Below are 21,106 nucleotides of genomic sequence, written 5' to 3'. Positions count from 1 at the left end.
AGGTCCACTTGAGGAAAAAACAAGAAAAAAACCTCGCCCTGTAACTTTGATTGGTGAGGCTGATTCAACGCATTTATGAACACAGCAGCAGGGCCAGGAATCCAAAATAAATTAAATAATTCATTAAATGTATAATTAATTAATTAATTAATTAAATGTCTATGCAATTAATTATAACTGGAAAGAAATAATTTATTGCATGTTTTTAATAAAATGAATCAGCATTTAATTGTTTATCTATTTATTTCATTAATTAATTACAATTTCAATTAATTATGTCTTATTTAATTCAATCATTTTGGAACTCCGGGACCCCTGTTTTACCTTTCCTAAAACTATTTTCAGTTGAGTAAGAAGTTGAATCCATACTTCAGCTTTTACTTGAGTATTTTTAACACTAATATTTTTACTTCTACTGAACTACAGAATGTCTGTACTTTTGCCAACCCTGTTAGTGGTATATCTGTGTTATTTGTGGTGGTTTTCAGAAACCATAAAGTTGCTATGAAGCTAATGTGGACTCACGTCATGTTACAAGAAACAGCCCCTCTCTTTATCAGTGTACACACCGATGAAGATGAATAAGCGATTATGTGCCAACCAATCAGTGAGAAACCCTGAACTCAGATCAGTTATATACAGAGCAATGGCTGATCAGTGATCTTTGGAGACTCTCAGCTGAGATGCAGAAGCGAAACTTAACGTCCCCTCGTGCTGCTTTCAAAGACCCCTCCTGAGGTCAGGTGAAACAGAAAGCCCAGCATTCTCTTCGGAAGGCTTTCCTGTCTCAAATATGCACGTCTCGTCTCCTAACATAGTTTATATGTATGGCCATTAAATTGACGAGAGGAGAGGATGGGCGACCAGAGACATGAGCAGATGAATTCTCCCTTTCACCTGTTTCCAGTGGTGCCATGAAAGCACCACGAGAAAAGGTGGGGATGTGTGTGGTTGGTGTAACTGAGTCATCAGTTTGCTGAGTCTGAGGAGGAGAAGGTATCTTTTTGCTCCAACATGAGGTAAGTCTGCCAAATCTCTGATTATTAATCGATCATGAGTAATGATAAATATTTAAAAGAGAAAAACAAAAATATGTTTTTATAATGAGCTGCTCATTGGTTTCATTTTAGAAATGTTAATGTTTGATTAACTGATACTGTATACGACATCACTGTTTTTACAACCATATTAATATGATCACACACACACACACACACACACAATATACAAGCCGTAAGTCAGGGGTGTCCAAACTTTTTTCGCTGAGGGCCACAAACATAAAAATATAGGAGGGGCTGGGCCACTTACTAGAAATTAGGTATATAACCTTTACTTCACTGTTTTAAAAATCACTTTAAAATGGTCAAATGTGTTATATTGTTGAATATAATTAAAGACAAAACTGCCTTCATCACAGCTTTCCATAAATGGATCTTTATTGATTTATTCAGAAAAAGCTTTGGTAGCTCATTCTCAGAACAGCAGCCTCAGATTTCTTGTTAGACAGAAGATCTACAGTACAGAGAAAAACAATAAAGGGGAAAATGGGACGGGTACATTTCAAGTTTGTTATTTAAGTTATTAGGCTTAGCAAAACATCTATTAACGTTCGTTTGAAACGATTATCAACATTAACAGACTGAACTGGACTTACAGTTTTTTCTGAATGCTTAAACCCTAACTGTGATTCTTATAGCACAATTTCTAAAACTATTAATACTTATAGCAAAACCACTCACTGAGTTTGCAAAACTAAAAGCACAAACACTGCTTTGCACTCAGTTTGCCATTTTGTAACACACACTTTGCAAAACTGTAGGCACAATGCACTGCTTACACTCAATTACCAAATTTCCAACACACTCCTAGCAAAACTATACACATTTATGGCCATTATTTATGCTATTTTGCCAACTGTCTGGCACACTTTCACATGTGAAAACTGTCTTAGATAATTAGTTCCCTTTGCAATCAGCCTAAGCACTGTAATACAGGTTAGCTCTGTGTGTGGAGTACAGTGGAGGGAGCAGGAAGAGTGAGAAGTAGAGGAGGCCGAGGAAGAGGACGTGGAGGTGAAGAAGTAGGATGAAGAGGACAACAAGGACAAGGAGGAGCAAGAGGAGGATGGGGGAGGACGTGGAGGGGAGAGGAAGGGTAAGAAGAGTAAGAAATAGAATTGCTGATGACATCAGAGCTACAATAGTGGACCATGTAATCAACCATGGAGTGACCCTGAGGGAAGCTGGCCAACGGGTTCAGCCTAACTTGAGCCGTTACACTGTAGCAAGCATCATAAGGACATTTTGAAATGAGAGGCGGTTAGTACAGTCACTTTGCACTAAGATTTGTAGCACTGCCATGCTAATGAGAAACACAACAGTACCATAGATGTAAAAATACTGAAATTGTTACTTTACAGAATTGCTAGACGACCAGATGCTGGGGGCAGAGGAAGCATGTTCACTGCAGACCAAGAAACCCATATAGTCAATATGGCGATTGCAAATAATCCTATACTTGGAAATAAACACTTGTGTTTGTTTTGATGTGTGTGAATAAACACCAGTACTTGAAGTTTGGATCCCTCTGTGCTTACGGATCTATGACAAAAGTATGAGCTCAAACTAACATGGCCTACCTTGTGCACAGAGAAAGCAAAAGCCAGATGTGTTTTGTATTCATACCATCAGTGTGTAGTTGGCGCATTGTGTGCTTAGTAGATGATGGCTTGTGTGTACTGTTTGATACGAAAACACAATTTTTACGAAGGTGTGAAGAGTTAATCTTGCTGTGTTCGCTTTTGCAAGAGAACTACAATGTTTTGATAATTGGGTGACAGGTTTTCTTATTTGTGTGTAGAGTTTTGCAAAAATAGCCAATAGTTACAAAAAATGTGCTTAAGCAATCAGAAAAAACTGTAATAACAGGAGTGCATATAATTTTAGTCAATTATTCTGGTGAGTATCAGCTGCGCTGGGTATGTAAGTCGGGCCATCCAGCTGTGGTGCTGAGCCGACGCCACTCGTGCCAAAAATCCGGACAAATGTCACCTGACCAAGGAGCAGATCTGCATCAGATGAGATCAGCTGACTTTGCGTGTGCATGTGCTGTGCACAGCGGTGTGCACTCTGTTAACAAGAAAAATGCATATAAGAAAGTGGTGAGCAAAAGCTGCACATTAACACACGGGTACTGTGGAATATATTTTTTACTCACCTAAAGCACTCGTGCTCTCGTCCAATCCCGGCAAAAAATTAGCAGCTGTGCAGCGTCTGTGGCATCGATGCTCTCATCGCATGCGATGGAGTAAAAATCAAGAGCACAGCTTTATCAAACAGCTGCAGTTTAATGTTGGCTGACGACTCTTCAATGCGTTGCACAACTGGATTTCTGGACATGCTGACGTTGTTGAAGTCCTGCACTTTTCCCGGGCACATTATTTCGGTGACTTTAACGAGGCCATGTTTTATGAGGTCTCCATCCCGACCTCATAGCTGGCTATTGGAGCCTTTTCCTGGACAATTTGAGCACGAAAAAAATACTGTTGCTGACCCTGCAGGAGAGCTACCATTTGCTTTAATTTCTGCTCTCGCTCAGCACCAGTGTAGGATGCATAGGCCTGATGTTTGGTTTCATAATGACGTCGTACATTATACTCTTTCATAACTGCCACAGTTTCAGTGCAAATCAAACAGATACACTTCCCCTTGAATTCTTTGAAGAAATATTCACTCTCCCACCTTGTCTGAAATTTTCTGCATTCACTTTCTACCTTTCGCTTCTTTGGGTCTGCCATTTTTAGTAACTTGGGGGTAAATTTCTTCTGTGATTGTCCTTTTTGGTGAAGCAACTGCCTTGATCAACAGCAGCTCCCCCTGGTGTTAAAACTAAGAAGTGCAATACACTTAAGCAAAAGTTGAAGTGCGGGCCATATTCTATTCAATTTATAAAATTACTTGCGGGCCCCAATTGGCCCGCGGGCCGGACTTTGGACACGCCTGCCGTAAGTAATATGTAATAAATAGTGTTATGTATGTACAGTTGAGTTATTGCACATAGGATTGGTATAAATAGTGTTGGACCATAGAGGAGGTGGGAAGTGGGGGGCTGTGTTATCGGTGCATGTGTGAGTTCAGGGTGGTTATCGCTTTGGGGAAGAAACTGTTTTTGAGTCTGTGGGTTTTTGTGTTGATGCACCTGTAGCGCTTCCCTGAGGGAAGCAGGCTGAACATGTTGAAACCAGGGTGGGAGCTGTCCTTGATAATGTTTGCTGCTCTGCTGAGGCAGCGGGAGGAATAAATGTCCATCAGGGAGGGGAGAGTGCAGCCGATGATCTTTTGTGCTGTCTTGACCACACTCTGAAGCCTCACTCTATCTGCCTTGGTGCAGCTGCCGTACCATACTGTGATGCAGTAGGTTAGCAGGCTCTCAATGGACGAGCGGTAGAAGGTCAGCAGAGTGTTGGAGTTCAGCTTGTACTTCCTGAGGACTCTCACGAAGTGCAGCCGCTGTTGGGCCTTCTTGACGACCGCTGAGATGTTTTCCGTCCAGGAGATGTCAGCAGAGATGAGGACCCAAGGAACCGGAAGGTGTGGACCCTCTCCACACACTCCCTGTTGATGTAGAGGGGGGCCAAGTCAGTGCTGTGTCTCCTGAAGTCAACAATGAGCTCTTTGGTTTTCTTAGTGTTCAGTGCCAGGTTGTTTTCTGAACACCATGCTGCCAGCTTCAGGACTTCCTCTCTGTACTCTGCCTCGTCTCCCTTTGAGATGAGTCCGACTACCGTGGTGTCATCAGCAAACTTGATGATGAGAGTGTTGTTGTGGGTCGGACTGCAGTCGTGGGTGTAGAGAGAATACAGGAGGGGGCTCAGCACACAGCCCTGTGGGGAGCCGGTGCTCAGTGTGCGAGTGGAGGAGAGATGAGGGCCGAGTCTCACAGTCTGGGGCCGGTTTGTGAGGAAATCCTTTATCCAGGCACATGTGAGAGGAGGGAGGCCAGGAGTGACCAGTTTGTTGATGAGGATGTCCGGGATGATTGTATTAAAGGCTGAGCTGTAGTCCACAAAGAGCATTTGGACGTAGCTCTGCCACTGCTTTAGGTGACTCAGCACAGCGTGGAGGGCTGTGGCGATGGCGTCTTCTGTGGATCTGTTTGCACGGTATGCAAACTGGTGGGGGTTGAATTCTGGGGGGAGGTAATCCTTGATGTGCTGAAGGACTAGTCTCTCAAAGCATTTCATGATTACCGGTGTGGGGGCCACAGGGCGGTAATCATTCAGGCTGGAGATGGGAGACTTCTTCGGCACTGGGATGATTGTGGCTGATTTTAGACAGGATGGGATGGCTGCCTGATCCAGTGAGAGGAGCTGGGAGGTCTGACATGTGATCCACTGGTTCATCAGGAAACAGGATCCTCAGGTGTGTCAGAGCACTGAGTGAGCCTGACACACCAGTCCAGGTTTGATGCTCTCACTCTGATGGTCCTCACAGCTTTTTCTTTGTGACTCTCTTACAGTGAAGATAGCAGCGCTCTGCTCAGCAGGCTGCAGCAGTTGCAGTGTCACTTCACCTGGGATCTGAGGGACGTGGACCCGAAAATACTGATCACCCGACTAAAGACTGACATTGATTTTCATTGGAGTCATTGTGAGGGAGGGAGTTGCTTCTACAGCCTCTTGGCTTATGTCAGGTACAGTTTCTGGAGCTGTCTGATGAAAGAAAAGCTAAAGTGGATTTATTCTGCTCATTCAAATCTCAAAACATTTATTTCTGGGACTCTGCAACAGAAGAGCAGAGCTAACATTAGCCAGAAGAAAGTTTTTTCCACTGAAGTCCGTCTGACCAAAGGGAAATTTGACTGTCAAATTAAACTGTGGTCAGCATCAGCAGGATTTATACTAAAATGATAGAGAGATAGTTTTGTTTTCAGGATCAGATCCATCCCTGAGCTGTCTTTCTTCTGGATAATGTTACCTATCAGCAGCATTCCTGCTGGTAACACTGACTAATTTTAAATGATTTCATGTAAAAGGTTATGTCTGGAGTAGATTTGTCTGCATGACTGTGAGCCATCACCAGATTCATGCGGCATAACAAAGCTACAGCTAGCAGAGAAAACTTTAGCTTGTTTTATATTTAGCTCATTATTTCTACTTTAATAGAAACATAGAATATGAAGAGAAAAATTATTGGAGTTTTGGACTAGAGTTTCTCATTATTTATGAAGCTGGCACTATCTTAAAAATTAATCTGCCTCCTGAAGCTTGTTTGGACTCTTGTTGTTTTGACTCTGGTGGAAATGCAGTAATTATCTAACCCTGGAGTCAAGAACCTCAGATAAAAACCTTAATGAATCATCAACAAGTGTTTGTTGAACTCTCAAGTAATTTTCTTGTCAGGTGTTGTAAATGCCTCGTAGTTAAATACCAGATGTGGAACAGCTGTTGATGACCTGTTGGTCCTCAGGTATCTTCAGGATCAACGTGAGGAAGCGTTGAAACTTTTAAACCAATCAGAGGAGACTATCAGGGAGAGATACGGTGATGAGAGTGAGAGGCGACTCATTGTGACATATGGAGACATGGCCTGGCTGAAATACCATGATGGAGACTTTGCACAGTCACAAAGCAACTGTCAGAGAGTCGAGGACATACTGGTATGTACACCAATCAGATCAAACATTATGATCACTGCTGTTAAACCTCTGACGCTTCCTTCTCCCTCTGCAGGTGAAGTATCCCACTGGTTCATCAGGAAGTCTCCTTCCAGAGGTGTACGGGGAACAAGGCTGGACCTATTTCAAGGTGTCATGGTCTTCTCTCTCCAAAGCCATCGAGTGTTTTCGTAAAGCACTTGAGGTACAAACTCGTGACACGGAGTGGAACGCCGGCTACGCCATCGCCCTCTTTTGTAGAGAACAGGTCAGTTTTATGATAAGAATGAAGAGTGCATTAGCTTATATGGGTATATTCCTTAAGACAGCACCAAATGATCAGAGAAAACTTTAGGGCTCTGTCAGTGGCGACAGAAACTGTAAACTAATCAGTTTGTCGTCTGCAGTGGGTTTTTGAAAATTTACAGGAAGGGGAGGAATCCCAAGTCACCAAACAGCTTCGCCTTGCATTGGAGATCAATCCAAATAACGCTGCTCTGCAGTGCATGCTGGCTGTGAAGCTGGTGGCCTATAAGAAATATCAAGAGGCTGATGGTCTGGTGGAGATGGCACTAGAAAATGATCCTGACAACCCTCATGTCATCCGCCACTCAGGAAAATACTTTCGTAATCGGGTAAGTCTGCAGCCTTGGCTTTATTGCATCTATTTGGAAGAGTGAGTGTAAACACAAAAAAATATTTTATTTTATGTGCGGAAATGTGCAGAAAATAGGTTTAAATGTTAAACAAATTTCTTCCAGTCAGAGAATGTTGCATATAATTACGTTTTTTCTTGATGCATAAAGTTAAAAGATTTAAAGTTTAAAGTTTTAAAAAGAGACTTTTCCATTTGATTACATTTTGTATGATGGATTATGCAGAAAAAGTAGAATTGGGCTGAAAGATCTATCGCTTTATCACCTATTCAGGTTGTAAATCGTGTTTTTAAAAAGTAACTAAGTAACTAAGTAATTAATTACTTTTGAAAATAAGTAATCAGTAAAGTAACAGGATTACTTTTGGGGGGAAGTAATCAGTAATTAGTAACTGATTACTTTTTTCAAGTAACTTGACCAACACTGGTTAGTAGTTTTCATTCATAATCTCATCGACATTCGGATTAAGTGTTATTCCTAAGTATTTCATCCTTTTTTCTAACACATTGAAATTAAAAGGTGATAATGAATTAGCAATACATGTTTGAGATAGGGCAGCACGGTGGTTAGCACTGTTGCCGCACAGCAAGAAGGTCTTGAGTTCAATTCCAACATCAGGCCGGGGTCTTTCTGTGTGGAGTTTGCATGTTCTCCCCATGTTTGCGTGGGTTCCCCTCTGGGTACTCCGGCTTCCTCCCACCGTCCAAAGACATGCAGTTTGAGGGGATAGGTTAATTGGATAATCCAAATTACCACTAGGTGTGAATGTGTGAGTGAATGTGAGCGCGAATGGTTGTCTGTCCCTGTGTGTTGGCCCTGCGACAGACTGGCGACCCTGAAAAGGATAAGCGGAAGCGAATGGATGGATGTTTGACATATTGGCATTGCCTCCGACTTATGCTAGTTAATTTTGTAGCCTGATATCTTAGAGAATTCACCAATAACATTTAGCAATTTATTTATAGAATTAGTAGGGTTTTCCTGACACACCACCAAAATATCGTCTGCATATAAAAATAATTCCAAAAAGATAGAGAACAAGAGTGGGCTAAGACTACAACCCTGACGGGTAGACCTGGAAATATATATATAAAAAAAAGGGAACATCTGTCCATTGGTGAGAACAGAGGCTTTGGGCCTCTGTAGAGTGTCTTAACCCATCTACAAAAATTATCACCAATTCCAGTGCGGTAAATAAAAAACTCCATTCAACCCTGTCAAAAGCTTTCTGTCCATCAAGCGAAATTATTACTACCGGTTTTGGGTTATTTTTATTGGCCCACATAAGATGTAATAGTCTCCTCATATTATCAGCTGATGATCGATGCTTAATAAACCCCACTTGGTCTTTGTGAACAATCCGTGGCAACACCGTCTCCAATCTTGCTACCAAGATCTTTGACAGTATTTTACAATCCACATTTATTAAACTAATAGGTCTAAAATTGGTTGACTCAGTTAAATCTTTATCATCTTTTGACAAGAGAGTTATAATAGCTTGATTGAAACACTTTAGTTAAAAATGGGGCAAGTATCTCTGTAAACTCTGTAAACCGATAATATTCGGCTGTAAAGCCATCTACACCCGGTGAATCCTGATAATAATTTATTACTTCCAGCCTGGAAGTAATAAATGCATGAACTAGTTTTTCAGTGTCACTCTGAAACAGCTTATTTCTCATTTTAGAGATATTGAGCAAAGACATACTCTGGTCAAAAAAGATTCCTCACAATGTTACTGGAGGCCAAGGTAATGGCATCCAGAGTAAGAATCTGGTTAGAATTATATTTCTAAGAATTTTAGGACCAAATAAAATAACCTCATTTTTATCTTACATTAGAAGCGGGAAGTTAAGAGGTCATCAAGAGCTTTATATCTTTCTTTTTTTTTTGCCTGTCCCTTGGTTCTTTAGCTGTTCAACAAGAGCTTTATATCTTTAAGACATTCCTGCCATTAAATAATTGTTGTTTGTCATCTGGCTTTATGGATAGATAAAATGGTAAATGGCCTGTATTTGTATAGCGCTTTTCTAGTCCCTAAGGCACCCAATGCGCTTTACACATTCAGTCATCCACCCATTCACACACCGGTGATGGTAAGCTACATTGTAGCCACAGATGCCCTGGGGCACACTGACAGAGTCGAGGCTGCCAGACACTGGCACCTGCGGGCCCTCTGACCACCACCAGTTGGCAACAGGTGAAGTGTCTTGCCCAAGGACAAACAACCAAGACTGTCTGAGCCGGGGCTCGGACCGACAACCTTCCGATTACAAGACGAACTGCCAACTCTTGAGCCACGATAAAGCTGTGTGTCATCAGCATAGCAGTGAAAATGTATATTATGTCTTCTAAGGATACTGCCTAAGGGAAGCATGTATAATGTAAACAGAATTGGTTCTAGCACTGAACCCTGTGGAACACCATAGTTAACCTAAATGTGTGAAGAGGACTCTCCATTTCAATTCAATTCAATTCAATTTTATTTATATAGCGCCAAATCACAACAAAAGTCGCCTCAAGGCGCTTTATATTGTACAGTAGATAGCACAATAATAAATACATTTACATGAACAAATTCAAATTTGAGTCTATTGGAGAGATATGATACAAACCACTGCAGCGCAGTAACTGTAATACCTGCAGCGTGCTCTAATCACTCTAAAAAAATATGGTCAACGGCGTTGAGGTCTAGCAGGACAAGCACAAAGATGAGTCCACTGTCAGAGGCTATAACAAGATCATTTGCACCAACAGGTTAATGTTGCCTCTCTGAAACGACTGTAACCTCTGAGCTTGGAGTCTGGGTTTGTCTGGGGGATTTCCTATCTCCTGTTTTTTGTTTCTTTCACTAATTGTTCCAGGACAAGGTTTTTTTTTTATTTTTTGTAGATTTTCGTATATTTATATAAGTTGCTGGTGTGCAGAGGAGAGAATTTCCTTTGAACATTCATCACTTTTCCAGTGTATTTACAGCCGTTAAGAGAGTTTGAACAATGTTTTTTTCTTTTATTTAACCTCAAATTGATCTGAATATTTGTATCTGATTAGTGTTTTAAAATGTGCTTCAGAATCGACTGGATGAGGCTATTGATATGTTTAAGCGAGGCCTGAGAAGGGATGATGAATCAGATTATTTTCACCACCAGCTGGCTCTGTGCTACAAGCAGAAGAAAATTGCTGAGCAATTCCGCAGGCCCTTCAGCAACAGAGGTACACAGAAATATACTGCATGTTATCCTTAAATCAACACAACTCAAATCACCCTTTAATGCTCCACAGAAGAGGTGTGTAAGTGGAGGCGTATTTGTATCAGTCACCTTGAAGATGCTGTGCAGATAAAACCATCCTTTTTCCTGGCATGGGCTGAACTGGCACTGCTGTATGCAGAGGAAGGGGATTTGAGCAGGTACCCGTCTAAACAAAGATGCAGGGCTTCCTTCTTTCTTTCCTCTGGCTGTAGATTCCTCATCATCTCTTTGTTTCTCAGGGCTGAGGAGACTTTCCAGCACTGTTTGGAGAAGTTACCAGAGTTGGAGGAAACGCTTTGTCAGACTATCCATCAGTACTGCGGTGACTTTCATCTTTATCACAAAAGCAATGAGGCTCAAGCCATCGCTCACTATACCAAGGTAAGTTTCTAGGTGCCAGACTCTGATTGGTCCTATCTGAAGAGAAAATGAAGGTGACATTTAGCTGATTTTTCAGAGGGCAAATTATACCAAGATGAGGCAGCTGATGTCCAGTGTTAGACATGCAGCTGCCCTTTAATGTTTCATGTTTCAACCCAAGAATAACAATGAAAGACGAAAAACTAAAATGTTTAGGTGGAGGTGTCGGGGCTTTAATGTGAAACATGTTACCGCTCACATCTACCACATGAACTTAGTATGGATGGATTTATCTTCCTGATAGTTTTCTGCTGTTTTCTCTCTGCAGGGGCTGCTGATACCACTGAAAAATTATAATTGGAACCTGTGTGTTAAGGTGAGCACTAGAGACATAACAAAGGTTACGTGTGATATAAACTCAGTGTTGTTACTAACTCATGGGGTGTGAGCAGAATGTTCTGAGGCCGAGTCTGTGAATATAAAACCTCGCTTGAATTAAATGTTTTGTTCAGTATCACCTACTTGTGCACCTGAGGACTGTTTTCAACTTTGTTTTCATTTATGAAAAATACAGCAGTACTGTCTTTTACTACGTCTTGTTAGGATAGATGGCATCTGTCCCACCTCTTATTTCTTTCTGTCATTGAGCACAAACCACCTTGAGGCACCTAATGATCAGGAGAGTTGGGGAGTGGCTGCAGTCACAGCTTTGTAAGATGCTGTAAGATGCAATCACAGCATCTTACGATGTCCTGATTGCATCCATTCCCCATCGCTCTGTGAATTGTACGGATGGTCATTTATCAATGTTCAATGAACAGGTGAGACAAATGTTACCATCTATGTGCTAAAATCTACAAAGACGTGGATCCAACAGAGACTTACAATGCTTCTAGATGAGAATACTCTTAAAAGGGTGTTAGAGTTCACTTAGAAGGCTTGTCTAGCACAACATGAAAAGCCTAATACCAGGCAACAAAGAAAGTTTGACTTACTAGTTGTGAGTTGTAAACACCAGCATAATACGGAGAGTGTCCTCAAACGGTGGATGAGTGAAGGATGCTGCACCGAGGATGTGGACAAGTGGGTGAAAAATTTGTCTGACAGACAGCTCACCCAAGTAGAGAGAAAAATCCTTGCAAAAGGGTTGAACTTTGCTGTGACACCAAGACAAATCCCACTAGTGGAACTGATCACAGCCACAGAAACAGCAATTCGAAACAACAACATTACACATGTGGAAGCAGAGTAACTACAGACGAAAGTTTAGGGCCTGCCTCAGCAATACAAAGCCCCCAGCATCCAACATCACCATGGAGGAGAGGAAGGCACTCGCATCACTTAGTGATGACAAAAACATTATCATCCAGGACACCTTGGATTTTGTTGAGAAGGTGAGAGATGTCATTATGGGGGAAGATATGAAAAGTGGCAGGTTGGCCTTCTTAGACTGTGAGATTTCCATCAGTAATGGGGGACATCTAAAAGCAGACGTGTACCGTAAACCTATGCATATGGATCAGTATCTAAGGGTTGACTCTCATCATCCACGGGAGCACAAACTGGGTGTCATCAGGACGCTACAACACAGAGCGAACACCATCCCCACTGACACAGCGGCCAGGGAGGCAGAAGAACAGCACATCAAGAAGGCCCTGAGTAAATGTGGAAATTTGTCAAAGCTGGGAAGGCACCTAAAGAAAGCTCCAGGCATCAATCATTTTCATAATAATGATCAAGAAACTAACAGCCCGTTGTTCCTTCAGTGGGCTGGTTTCATTCATTATGCAAATGTACTGTTTATAAGATTTGGGGAAACCTGCAGTCAGCTGAGACTGAAGAAGTCACTTGGATGAGTGACGAAACGTTTCTCCCACAAAACGCTACGTCCAGATGAACAGAATCAACTTCTTTAGAACATGAATTAATATTTCACTGTTCTTCTATTTTTTCCTGCAGAAACTGAAGCAGATCGCTGAGAGACGTCTGACAAAGGATCCAGGTGATGGTGAAGCTCTTGCTCTGCTGGGTCAGGTGGCCAGAGCTGAGGGCGACAGCAAGAAAGCTGCTGAGTTTTATGAAGAAGCTCTGAACTATGACAAAGACAATGCAGAGTACCTGTCTGTTCTGTGTGAGCTGCGCCTGGAGCTGCAGGGATCATCCTCTGATTAAGTCCAGAGTGCCTCACTTCACTTGTGCTTGCCAGCTTCTCTGTATGTAGCAAAATATACTGCATATGTAATTTTTTTGTTTTGTTTATATATCTTGGAGAAAAACTTTTAAGCGTTGCACAATTTTTAAGAGAACAGTATTCAAAAACAAAAAATGACATGTTCTGATATCCCAGAGTTAGAAGTGGGGACATCAGAGGGTAAAAACAGCTGGTGATAACTTACTGTCAAAGTTCAAGAGGAGACACATAAAAAACTAACCTTGATAATAAAAAGGAAAGTTAGGAAAACTCAAATAAAAGTGAATAAAATCTAAATTAGAGAAAATATTTTCTATTTATAGTCTAAACACATGTTTTTTTGTAGAATATAATTAATGTTGATTAATTTATGAGAATAAGAGAATAAAATGTCCAGCTTTCAACTACAGCCAGGAGGTGGCAGCACACCTCCTTTATCTTCACCTTTCCTTTCTGCATCACTGCTCTTCTCTCACTCTACAAGGACTGGATTGATTATAATGTAGAGGACAAAGTGTGTACAGTAACACAGTTATAAAGATAAATGGAATGACTTGTTCTGCAAGTATTTCAAATGTAACCCATTCATAACTCCTGTTGACTGCATGCTATTTACCAATACAAGACATTAACCATAAAAACACGCATGAACCTGAAACACATCATTATTGTGTTATTGTTCACAAACATGAATCCATATACAACACTGAACACAAAAATGCAAAAATAAAGGATATTACTGAAAATCTCCTTTTATTGCCAATGTCAAAGCATGTATAAACATTATATACAATATACATAAAAATCATTACTGTGTGCGCCTCTTGGACCACATGCAGAATAACATTACTTTCAGCTGTATCTGTAGCTCTGTGTTCGTGCTAGTCCTGACACACCATGGTTGTGCTCTCAGCTAAACTCGGGTCACGAGACCATCAAACTGTACCTCAAACAGCACTTTATATTTTATGCCACTTTTATTTTTTTAATCACATATTTTAGGCAAGTTCCTAATAAATGCTACACTTTTTTATTATCTTATTTAATACATTTTTAACCCTTTTCAAGAAATATATGAACTAAAATTAACATGAATCTGTCACAGAAACATAAAAACACCTTTATTGAACTGTCTCTGGGACAGTTACAGGTTGGCTTGATGGGCCACTGAACACCAGGAGTGAGGAGCAGACGTAGTAAGAAAACAGACTGACCTTATGACTAAATCAGGTTTAAAACCCTTTTGTCCCCTATGATTTTGACATCATTTTTAACTTTCTAACAGTCACTTAAGACAAAAGATAAAAGAATAAAAACATCTTTATTAAAACAATCACAGCAAAACATAAAAAGTCTGTACATTATCACCCCTCAAACATGCAAACATACAGATGCTACAATCATTATAGCTTAATTCATGATACATTACATTGTGACACACAACTCTAATCTTACATATCATTTGATCATGTGTTTTTGCATTTGAACTGTCAAATGCAAAAACACATGATTGTGGGATTTTTATAAAATATCTACATACATCATATAAATGCTGGCACTGTGGCGGACCACCAGATGGCTCCACTCACACCCAAGTTGAAGGGAAGAGCTGGGTGGAGATTTTGGCGCTTACTGTATCTTAAGTTCTGAGAGACAGTGTGTGAATAAACAGTTGGAGTGAGACACAGGGACCTCTCGTGTCGTTATTTCTTACCTCCACATTGGTGACCCCAGTAGCGAACACGCTAAGGCTCGACGACGAAGCCAGCTCCGGCCTGGAAGCATCGGCTGCCGCCGGATTTGCACCTCCGCCGATGGCTGCGTTTGCTGTGGCGCTTAAATTGCCGGATTTTTGGCTTCACGATCCCCTTCATGGTTCGTGTAACGTAGAAGCTCAGTTAGCTCTTCGTGGAGTTTCAGCCGACGATACTAAATACCACCATGTGGTGGCTTCTCTTGACCCGCTGTCAACCCCCGCGTGATGACTCTCCTCCGGGACCCTCCAGCCCAAGGCAAGTACACCGCCTCAAGGCGCTGCTGCTGCGGCATTACTCCCTCTCTGATGCTGAGCGAGCCGAGAAACTCCTTTCCCTCGCGGGCCTGGGCGACGGCACCGCCCTCGAGCTCATGGAGAGCATGCTGTCCTTGCTGGGCGCGGATGATGGAGGATTTCTCTTCACCCACCTCTTTCTCCGACAGTTGCCGGCTCCAGTGCGCGCTGGCCTTGCCAACTCCCCGCTATTGGCCACGAAGGATTACCGCTCTCTGGCGGAAGAGGCAGATCGCATCCTCCTTGCTACCAGGAGTTTCGCGCGTCAGGCGGTTGTTCAGGACTCACCAGCGTTTTCCCCTGCCTCCTCACCGATGCTCCAGGGACCCTCCGACTCGTCCACGGTGGCCGGAATCGCTGCGCGGCAGCACCGCGGAAAAGGGCTTTGCTTTTATCACCAGCGTTTTGGAGCGAAGGCCCGGCGCTGTCTCCCGCCTTGCAGTTTCCAGACCCAGGGAAACGGGCATGTCAGCGCTCGGTAGCAGCCGCGACCGCTGGCAACAAGGAAAGGCTGCTTTTCTTAGAGGACTCACGCCGGGAGGCGTTTCCTGGTGGACTCCGGCTCACAGAAGAGCCTTCTTCCCCCGGCTGGCTCGGACAGGCTAGCTGAGGGCTGCGGGCCATTGCTAACAGCGGCTAATGGCTCTCCCATCAAAACCTTCGGTGAAAGGTTGGTGACTGTTTGCTTTCATGACCGTGACTTTCAGTGGAACTTTGTTGTTGCTGCTAGCTCTGTGCCTATAATAGGCGCTGATTTTCTTTGTGCTCACGGACTGCTGGTTGATGTTGCTAACAGACGTTTAATTGATGCTGTGTCATTTTCCTCATTACCCTGTTTTACTCGGGGTGCTCAGCCCGTGGTGCATGCTAACTCAGTGGATTCGGGTGGCGTTTTCAATGTTTGCTTTCTGAGTTTCCCTCACTCACTGTCCCCACTTTCTCGAGCACTGTGACGAAGCATGGGGTGGAGCATTACATAACTACAGTAGGGCCCCGTTTTTCGCCGCGTCGCCTCGACCCTGCTAAACTGGCTGTCGCTCAGGAAGAATTTGCCACCATGGAGCGCCTGGGCATCGTGCAGCGTTCGAATAGTGCCTGGGCTTCTCCTTTACACATGGTGCCTAAATCTGATGGTCGGGTGGCGACCTTGTGGGGATTTCCGCCGTCTTAATAACGTCACGGAGAACGACCGTTATCCCATTCCCCACATCCAAGATTTTTCCGCCCATCTTGCAGGGACCTCGGTTTTTTCGAAGATCGATTTGGTACGGGGATATCATCAGGTTCGAGTTTCTGCGCATGCCTTTTGGCCTGAAAGGTGCCGCCCAAACCTTCCAGCGGTTGATGGACTCTGTCTTCGCGGGCGGGCTGCCCTTGTTTTTGTATATCTTGATGATATACTGGTAGCCAGCAGCTCGAATGAGCAGCACCTGTCCCATCTGCGCCAGGTTTTCAGCGTTTGACGGAGCATGGACTGATTATTAATCCGTCTAAATGCCAGTTTGGGTTGCCCGTTCTCGATTTTCTTGGGCACCGCATTTCCGCTGAGGGCGCGGTTCCGTTGCCTGACAAAGTCCGAGCTGTTTCGAATTTCCGCGTCCTGCAAACGTTAAAGCACTGCAGGAATTTTTGGGGATGGTGAATTTTACAATCGTTTTCTCCCCAGGGCGGCACATCTGCTGAAGCCCCTTTACGGGCGTTAAAGGTAAGAAGGCTAATGACGCCGTCGACTGGTGTCCAGAAAGCATCCAAGCGTTTTCTGATGCTAAGTCAGTGTTAGCTAATGCTGCCCTTCTGGCCCACCCGTCCCCTCAGCGCCGATTGCGTTGACCACCGATGCGTCGGACATAGCGGTGGGTGCGGTGCTGGAACAGCGAATCTCGGTGTCTGGCAACCGCTCGCTTTTTTCAGCCGTGACGCTGCGTGACAGCGAACGCAATTACAGCGTTTTTGACAGGAGCTACTCGCGCTCCACCTGGCGACTCGCCATTTCCGTTTTTTCTCGAGGGTCGTCACTTTACCGCATCGTGGACCACAAACCCTTGACGTTTGCCATGTCCAAGGTTTCTGATCCATGGAGTGCATGCCAGCAGCGCCAGTTGGCAGCCATTTCTGAGTTCACAACAGACATTCGCACGTGGCTGGTAAATCCAATCATGTGGCTGACTGTTTGTCCCGTGCGCTGGTTTCTCCTGTCTTTCTCGGCATAGACTACTCCGCCATGGCTGCCGATCAGAGCGGTGACCCGGACATCCTCGAGCTTAAATCCACCCAGACGGGCCTCATACTGGAGGACAGACCCATGCAGGACGGTGGTCCTTTCCTGGTCTGTGACGTTTCCACCGCCGCCCTCGCCCAGTGGTTCCCGTTTCCTGGCGTCGTCGGGTTTTTGACTCGGTACATGCTCTCTCTCATCCGGGGTCCGGGCCTCTGTTAAACTGGTCAGCTCTAAATTTGTTTGGCCAGGCCTTCGCAAATCAGTTAAGGAATGGGCGTCGGCGTGCATTCCCTGCCAGCGTCGCGAAGGTTCATAAACACATCAAGGCGCCTCTGGAGCAGTTCTTTATACCCGCAAACGTTTCGATCATGTGCATGTCGATCTGGTGGGTCCTCTGCCGCCGTCACAAGGTTTTACGCACCTTTTGACAGTTGTTGACCGGACCACCAGGTGGCGGAGGCAGTCCCCTGGCATCCACTACTGCAGCAGTGGTGGCCAGGGCATTTTGTCAACCTGGGTCTCGCGTTTCGCCCGCCCGCGCGGACATTACGTCAGACAGAGGCCCCAGTTCATTTCCGAGCTTTGGTCGGCCATGGCTGATGGACTGGGGCTAAAGTCCACCGCACAACCGCATACAACCCGCAAGCTAATGGGATGTGTGAACGGTTCCACCGGTCGCTAAGGCTGCTTTTCGTGCCTCCTTACAAGGTGGCAATTGGGTTGACCGCCTCCCGTGGGTTTTGCTTGGGCTGCGCTGTGCGGTTAAGGAGGATCTCGGCGCTTCCCCAGCTGAGCTCGTGTTTGGTCAGCCCCTCCGGCGTGCCTGGAGAATTCTTGCCTGAGAACCCTCCCCTGCTTCTATCCATCAGTGCTATCGCTCAACCCACTTTTGCGCCGCTCGGGTTCCTGGTCCTGTGCACCATTGCGTGCCTGACACTTTTGTTCCAAAGACTTTAGAGACTGCTAAGTTTGTTTTTGTCAGGCACGATGCCCACAAGACACCGCGCTGTGCCGCTGTATGACGGCCCATTCAGGGTTATCGAACCGGGCCAGAAACATTTTGTTTTGGATTTTGGGGGTCGAAGGGAGACTGTGTGTGTTGACAGACTTAAGCCTGCACATGTTCTTCCGGACAGTAATGTAGTGCCGGCCCAGGCCCCTCGCCGTGGCCGCCCTCCTTCAATGGGGTTGACAGACTCTGGTTTCCCCCGCAGGACTACCCCCGGACCACCGACGTTTGAGCCTCCTTCTGCCTTTCCTGCTCGCCTTCACCAGCCTCGTTCACAGGATGGACCTTCCTCTGCCTGTTCTCTCCCTCCCAGGTTCAGTCGTTCGGGTCGTTTGCTTAGGCCCAGGGTCCTGGACTGAATAGAGACCTAACTGTGTGTTCAAGGGGGGGTATGTGTGGCGGACCACCAGATGGCTCCACTCACACCCAAGTTGAAGGGAAGAGCTGGGTGGAGATTTTGGCGCTTACTGTATCTTAAGTTCTGAGAGACAGTGTGTGAATAAACAGTTGGAGTGAGACACAGGGACCTCTCGTGTCGTTATTTCTTACCTCCACAGCACTTTTAATTCGATATTTGTCAGGAGGGTTGTTGGGCAAATGTGGTTCGCAATGTCCTGACAAACAAACAAACCACTGACTAACAAAGAAGTGGAATAACAATGCAATGAAACATACAGTACAAACCACTGATTTTGCCGTATTCAGGTAACTTCAGGGTTTTCTGTACTAAACGTGGTTTTCTTCTTACTGGGGTAAATCGTCATGGTAACTTATGTTGTGTGAAATGAACAGCTATAAACATCGCAGCCTACTGACTAATCAATTCTCTGAAAAAATGGCATCATAATTCATGGAAGATCCCTCGAACATCTGTAGTGAGAGTAGGAGGGTCTAAATTTAAATTTCTAAACTCAACTTTACTCGTTGATCTTCTTTTCGTTTTTGCAGCAAACAATTTTATCCCTATTTGATTGTTCTAAACAATCAAAAACAGGACACCTGCACTGCACTTGCTGGCTTCATATCAAATTTGAATTTGAATTTTGTTGTTATATTTAAAATGCAGCTGAAAGGATAAAAATAAACTGTCAGGAGGAGATTATGTTCTGTGTTTCAGCTTCAAATCATCTACAGTTTGTGCTCCATTCACTGGATTTAGTAAAGTCATGCTTAACCTGCTCCTGACAGTTTTAGTTTTTATTCTTTCAGCTGTTTAAGTGTTTGAGAGTAAAGATTAAAATCACACCTTTTCAAACACATTCACATCTTTATGGATCAGCAGGACCTCCAATCATTCAGCAGTACACAGACCTCAGGCATTTTACATCAGCTGTTTAACATTTGCTGTTAGCTGCAGATAATTTCTATGCTGTTTTCTGTGGCTATGTATGCAAATAACTAATTATTATAAAGAAAATAAAAACCAAAGAAGTATTATGAAAGGAAGCAACTTATCCCTGTCTCTTCCATCCTTGTCTCCTCCATCCTTGGTGTCTTCATCTATGAAACCTGCAGAGTAGAAACAGGTGTGAGGAGTCCAACCACCAAGTATGCTGAAAATATTTCATGTTTCACTTTTTCAAACTGTTATATAGCTGCTGGGAGTAATGCAGAACAATCAGAATAATACATATTGATTGCATCTGCTGATTTTTGGCTATCAACTGTTGTGTAGAGCTGCTGTGGTCATGGTTGACAGTTTTACAGCATATTCAGCAGCTAACAGGAGCAAAGAACAGCATCCAGCAGCAAAAGACTACACTGGCTGCAGAAAGTCTTCTTTTTTCATGTTCTCTCTCAAACTGCTGCAGATGCATTTATTATCGACTGACACGACATGATTCAAAACAAAAAGCTACTTCCATTTCACACAACTTGCTCCAGTTTCCAGCTTTAAACTCTTCATCCTATCTGACTCTCTTTCACCTCCCACATGTGACGGCAGCTAAGGTGAATTTATTTTGTTCTTCTTCTGAGTCGCTTACAAATATTTATTTTGATGATTTTAATGACTTACAATCATGTCCTTGGATTACCTTTGAACTTCTTTATTAACAATTGTCCCTACTCCATTTCTCTTTCTGACAACACCACAGTAGAAAAGTTTGAATCCACCTGCGATGTGCCTGGCCTTGCTTTCCTTTCACCTGGTCTCCTACCCACACAGTATATCTACCGTCCTTCCCTCCATCATATTACCCTACTCTCTATCGTTACCTGTCATAGTCCCTACTTTGAAGGTGTCCACACTCTTGCCTTTCCTTCTCTCTCACTGCCTCCTAAACACACCATCCCCTCATCTCTTCCTTTGTCTTTGACCAACAATTGCACAGTTTCACCCTTTTGGTCAACAGCACCAGGGGCAGTCAGTGTTAACCCAGACTGATTCAGTGTGGTAAGCTCATTTGTGATGATTAACATGTTTGATTTGTCAAATATTGTATGTCTGATTCCTGACACAACCCTCCCCATGTATCTGAGCTTGACACTGGCACTAGAAGTACACTGGACTGTGTCCTCCCCATGTCTACGTTCACCATGCAGAATCTAATAAGCCACAAGTTATCAGACAGAGCTGGTGCAATAAGTTTAAATGACCTTGTGGTTTGCTGTGCAGTTTCCCACCATCAAGAGGCTAAGATAGGGAGAAGTTCACTGCTGACACCCTAACAAACAAACACAGAATCACACACAGATCGGACACTGTAAGTCAAACA

The 21,106-nt window shown here is 43.8% G+C and overlaps 1 protein-coding gene and 1 long non-coding RNA gene across 2 annotated transcripts; both read left to right on the top strand.

Annotated features, from left to right (window-relative positions):
- Positions 1 to 927: 927 nt before the first annotated feature.
- Positions 928 to 14,803, top strand: LOC120436333 (interferon-induced protein with tetratricopeptide repeats 1-like). Its single transcript, XM_039607199.1, has 10 exons — positions 928 to 1,019; positions 5,518 to 5,691; positions 6,468 to 6,657; positions 6,731 to 6,922; positions 7,062 to 7,289; positions 10,382 to 10,523; positions 10,593 to 10,719; positions 10,801 to 10,942; positions 11,250 to 11,297; positions 12,881 to 14,803. The coding sequence occupies exons 1-10, from the start codon at positions 1,015 to 1,017 to the stop codon at positions 13,091 to 13,093; spliced, it is 1,461 nt and encodes a 486-aa protein (XP_039463133.1). The 5' UTR covers positions 928 to 1,014; the 3' UTR covers positions 13,094 to 14,803.
- Positions 14,804 to 15,702: 899 nt separating this feature from the next.
- LOC120436347 lies at positions 15,703 to 18,915 on the top strand. The gene is made up of 2 exons (XR_005610335.1): positions 15,703 to 15,832; positions 18,595 to 18,915. It is a non-coding gene; the product is annotated as an uncharacterized LOC120436347 (long non-coding RNA).
- Positions 18,916 to 21,106: the final 2,191 nt, after the last annotated feature.

This window comes from Oreochromis aureus, linkage group 3 (genome assembly GCF_013358895.1).
Source record: "Oreochromis aureus strain Israel breed Guangdong linkage group 3, ZZ_aureus, whole genome shotgun sequence".
Classification (NCBI taxonomy): Eukaryota; Metazoa; Chordata; class Actinopteri; order Cichliformes; family Cichlidae; genus Oreochromis; species Oreochromis aureus.
This window is presented reverse-complemented; position numbering and strand designations above follow the sequence as displayed.